Consider the following 5,188-nt stretch of genomic DNA (forward strand, 5'->3'; position numbering starts at 1 on the left):
CTCTGAACAGGCAACATCCTTGTGCAAAGGAGGATCCTCGAGGTCCCTTCCAGCCTAGCACTCTGTGATTCTGTGAGATAGACCCAGAGCAATGGCACCAGGGAAGCAGCAATGGCAGGCTGTCAAATGCAACCCCACATCCTGTTCTTCCCTTGCTGCCGTGTGGTCCTGGTGGCCACCATCCAAGCCTGAGTGTTGCTGCAAGGGAAGATTCCTGTTACCTGAGACAGAAAGCAGAGGCTGTGGTAACAGGCAGCTTCCTGGGGCAGGCAGAGCCACAGTGCAAAGGCTTCTTCAGCTGGAGCCTCTCCACCACCCCTGATGAGGTGTGGCCTAGTGTGCAAAGCAGCAGACAGGACAAGGGACAGCTCATTTTCAGTCCTAATGCTGAGGTTTGGGATTTCGAAGCAGGGCCTGGGGATTTGGGGCTAGAGAAGCTTTTCCTTTCTCCTCCTGTATTTGGTCCCCTCCTGGAGTCTGTGGGCACAGGTTCTGCCTCAAATCTTCCAAACCCCAAGCCAGCAGGGGTGGTGACTGCTCTCTCTCTCTCTGCCCTTCCCAGGGTCCATCACTTCCATCCGCTCCCAGCCCGTGGGCACCTGCAGCTCCCTGAGGGTGCCGGCAGAGTCCCTGCAGCTGGCAGTGCGTTCCCCCGGCCACGAGGGCCGGCACCGCTGGAAGGTCCTTCCCCCCCAGCTCACACCTCGATCCCCTGCTCTCAACAAGCTGCTCTGCAGACAGGTGAGGAGCCAGGAGCTTGCAAGGGTAAAGTCCTTCAGAGTGCCCTGGATCCTTCCCTTCTTTTCCAGTCCCCTCTTGGCTTTCTTTTCTTGGAGTTGAGAGAACAAAATGTTTCTGGTGCCATAAATGTTAACATCCTCCAGTGACACACAGGAGAAGGCCCTTTGACCTCCTTCCATCCCTGGGGATGCACTGTTCAGGGACAGAAGGGCTAAAGCACAGGGAGATGCTGCTCAGGTTGGGTGTCCTGGTGCTGGGAGGAGCCTGCAGTGAGGCTGACACTGTGTCACCTTAGACAGGCTGCACTGGCTCAGGGTTTGCTGCCATGGAGACAGACCCAGCAGGCACAAACCCTGACCCTGTAGGCTCTGACCTGCCTGGGAGCCAAACCTTCTACAGGGAGGGTCTGACAGGGGCTGGCATGATGGGGCAGAGAAGGGGCGGTACAGGGTGCGTTAGACCCACCAACCCTTCTGCCAGGTGCCACGTTTCATCCCTGGCAGTGCCACCAGCCCAGCAGGTGCCCAGGCTCCGGCCCCATCTCTCCCTCCTTACCTTCCAGGAGGCCATGCGAAAGGATTCTGTGGATGGGCAGACTCCAGAGCGCAAGGACAGCCTGCAAGCAGAGCCCGGAGAGACGATGCCGTCACCAACACATCCCCAGAGCACCCTCGCCCCCAGCTCCCTCCATCCCTCAGCTGCCTCCCTGCCGGGCACCCCTCCCTGCTCCCCGCCGGCCACCCCGCCCCGGCGCCCGGGCGCCCTCCCGCGGAAGCACAGCTGCGGCCAGCACGGCCTCCCCAGCCGGCCGCCCAGCCCCGGCAGCAGCCCTCCGAGCCCCGAGGGCTGCCGCTTCGAGTCCTCCGACCTGGCCGACGAGGAGGTTCGCCACATCAACAGCTCGGCCAAAGACTGGGCAGGGGAGCACTCGGATGCCGGCAGCCGCTCGACTTCGCCCTTCCTCTCCCCGGCCCCGTCTCCGGTGGCCCTCAAGAACTGCAGCACAAGCAGCCCCTCCGGGGGCAGCAGCAGCAAGGAGAAGGACTTGAAGAAGTTTTACAGCATCGACACCAAGGGCTTCCTCAACAAGCCCAGCTGGGCGGACGACCAAAGGCGGCACTCCATCGAGATCTGCCCCTCCCTCGGCGACGGGCACTGCGGCTTCGGGGACCAGCCCGAGGAAAAGCAGCGGTCCCCAGCCCACACCCAGGCGGAATCTTCGGAGTACATCCAGGGAGCCCGGAGGAAGAAGAAGATGAGCCCGCCCTGCATTTCTATAGATCCTCCCATGGAGGACGACGGCGGGGCGGCCTCCCGCAGCAAAGCCTCGGAGAACAGCATGCTGCGGAGACGGACCCCGTCCTGCGAGTTCCCTGCCTACAGAGAGTCCCTGGAGCTCGCAGAGAGCCAGCCCTCGGAGCTGGCCTCCAAAGCCGAGCGCCGGGGCCAGCCCCCGTGCCGCGGGGAGCACCTGACCGTCCCCAACTTCTCCTTTGAGCAGCTGGATGGGGGCTCCTTCAGCAGCCTCTCGGATCTCCGGCTGGACAGCGCACAGCCCGAGCCGGCCCCCGCGGACTCCCGGCTCCCGCAGCCCGCCGCCTCCGAACTGAAAAGCGCGGAGCACTTAAAAACTCAGTGGAGCAACGCGGAGAAAAGCAAAGAGCTCCCGGGCACGGCTAAGAGCCCCCTCCGGAAGCAGGACTTGGTCCCCGTGACTCTTGCCACAGAAGAAGACATCGATGACCCTGTATAGCTCTGCGGGAGGGGGGAGAGGGGCGGGGGGGGGGAGGGAGGGTCTCAAGGGCTTGACACCGACGTGGGGTCCCAAAGCAAAGTGGCTGAGTGGTCCCAGGCCCGCAGGTGCTGCTGGCTGAGGGGGTTTTTTCTGCCCTTCCCGGCAGCCACTTGTTCTTAAGCGCTGTGGAGGTTTGCAAAAAAAAATATTAAAAACACACAGGAAAAAAAAACCACAAAACCAAACCAACAAAACCAAACACACCACAGAGAACAGGAAAACAGTCAAGAGAAACCAAACAAACAGCTGGACAAAGCGGGGGGGAGGGGGTGGTGGTTTGGGGGTAGGGGCTTTGCAGAGAGGTTTGGGAGGGTCTTCTCCGAAGGGAAGGTGGAGCTGAGGGCGAGGGGGAGGGCACCCCCTTCCTCCCACCCCCCCTCTCCGTGGCCTCGGGCTGGGGGTGGTGGCAGCTGGGGATGGTGGCCGTGGGGATTCTCTTTGGGTTTCCATTGGTTTTGTTCCGTTCTGTTGCTTTGCTTTTTTTAAAGCTGCTTCAACTTTTACCCTTCAAAGGCACCTTTGGGAGACGCCACACTCAAGGGGGGGGGGGGGGAGGGGGCAGCGGGGGGGGAGCGCCCAGGAGCTGGGAGTTGTACATTGTCTGTATATCAGCAGTTATATAAATAGGAATAACGTATTTGTGAGATACAAAACAAGGGGGGGGGAGGGGGGGGGGGAGGGGGGAATTAAAATAAAAGACAACAACAACAAAAAAAAAGACAAAAAAAAAAAAAAGCCGCCAGAAATCCCCCCCCACAACCCCCCCAGAAACCAAACCCAAAGCCTCTCTCTCTCTCTCTCCATCCCACACCTACTCTTACAGCGAAACCAGGCTGGGGGTTGCGTTACTGTGACTCTGCAGCCAGGTGGTGTTTCCTTGAGGTCTGATGTGGAACTCCATCATTCCAGCCCTTGGCGGTTCCCTCCTCCTCCCCTCCTCCCCCCCCCCCAGGTGTTTTCCTCCTCTCTGCCTTCTCCTCTCCTTCCCCTCCACCAGCATCCCCCCAGCTGCTGCTCTCCGCCGTCGCACTCCTTTTGGTTCTGCGCTTGAGCTGCCGTCCTAGCTCCAGGGGAAGAAAAACAACCAACCAAACATAACCACCCCCCCAAAGCACTCCTGAGCTGCAGCCACTGCCACAGCCAGCTCCTTCATTCTTGTCTGCACAGCTCTCCTGCTGCTTTGGGGTTATTGGCTTGGGTTTATTTTTTCCTTCCTTTCCTTAACAGGTTAAACGTTGCAATAACCCCAACCCGGTGTGCACAGAGGGGGGGGCTTCTGCGAGAGAAATGGAACTGGGGGGAGAGGGAAAGGGGGGGCGGGGGGGGAAGAAAGGGGAAAGTTAAATTTGCAGAGAGATTGGAAGAGGAAAGAGGGGCAAAAAGAGGAGAGAGGGCAAAGAGGAAAGAGGGGGGAAAGAAAAGAGGAAAGAGGGGGGGAAAGAAAAGAGGAAAGAGGGGGGGAAAGAAAAGAGGAAAGGGGGGGGGAAGGAGGAAAGAGGGGGGGAAGGAGGAAAGAGGGGGGGAAGAAAAGAGGAAAGGGGGGGAAGAAAAGAGGAAAGGGGGGGAAAGAAAAGAGGAAAGGGGGGGAAAGAAAAGAGGAAAGAGGGGGGGAAGAAAAGAAGAAGGGGGGAAGAAAAGAGGAAAGGGGAAATAAAGAAAAGAGGAAAGAGGGGAAATAAAGAAAAGAGGAAAGAGGGGAAATAAAGAAAAGAGGAAAGAGGGGAAATAAAGAAAAGAGAATAAAAAGGAAAGAGGAAAGAAAAAAAAAAAAAAGAAAGAAGAAAATAAGAAAGACCAAAGGAAAGAGGAAAGAGGGAAGAAAGAGGGGGAAAAGAGTGGGAGAAAAGAGAATAGAAAGCAAAAAGAGAAAAGGGAGGGAGGGAAATTCGAGGCTACAAACGGTACCAAACTAACTAAACAGTGACTTATTTGAGACATGTATTTTGTTCCCTGCAGCTCAGCTTGCTGCTGCAGTGTGTGAAGGTGTCAGGAGCTGTCCTGGCTGATGTTCTCAGCACTGCAGCTCCTCCTCGCAGCAGAACACTCTCAAAACCTTGCGGGGGGGTCAGCCACAACCCTCCCACCCCACCCTGCCTGCTGGCTCTTCCCTCCCTGCCCCTGCACCTCCATCTGGACACTGTCACTCCCAAGGCCCTCCCAGCTCCAAGGCAATTCAGGTCACCTCTCAACACCCTTTCTCTATTTTTTTTTTTAGTTTTGGGGTTGGTTTATTCTTCTTTTTTTAAATTATTCTTCTTTTTCCCAGCCTCTAGGCCCTGCCCCTTCCCCACCCCTCAGCCCAGCCCCCTCACCGCCTCCCTCCAGGGGAACTCAGAGCAGCACTGAGTCCGTCAAAAGCGCCAGCAGGAAACCATAGTGAGCTGAGGAGGGGCTGGGGGAATGTGATGAAAGCAGTGGGGTTTGTTTGGTTTGTTCCATGCTGCCTCATATTTATGCATTCACATATATCTTCTGTTATTTATGCATTCATTACTCCAACAGAAATGTATCTTGTTTCACATCTATTAAACTGTATAAACTGGAAGCCTGGCCTTGAGTTTGTGCAGCTGGCAGGCAGAGCCCTGCTCCAGCACATCAGAGGGGCACAGGTACATGGAATCACAGCACCACAGGAGCATAGGTTCATGGAAG

At 57.1% G+C, this 5,188-nt stretch overlaps 1 protein-coding gene across 1 annotated transcript; it reads left to right on the forward strand.

The window, feature by feature from the left end:
- Positions 1 to 543: 543 nt before the first annotated feature.
- Positions 544 to 2,499, forward strand: LOC128899970 (voltage-dependent T-type calcium channel subunit alpha-1H-like; the record flags this gene model as incomplete). The annotated part of the gene is made up of 2 exons (XM_054180228.1): positions 544 to 741; positions 1,304 to 2,499. Coding segments are annotated over 2 exons (1,389 nt in total), but the record flags the coding sequence as incomplete, so codon positions are not given.
- Between the last annotated feature and the right edge of the window lie 2,689 nt (positions 2,500 to 5,188).

Source organism: Dryobates pubescens, chromosome 4 (assembly GCF_014839835.1).
Source record: "Dryobates pubescens isolate bDryPub1 chromosome 4, bDryPub1.pri, whole genome shotgun sequence".
Classification (NCBI taxonomy): Eukaryota; Metazoa; Chordata; class Aves; order Piciformes; family Picidae; genus Dryobates; species Dryobates pubescens.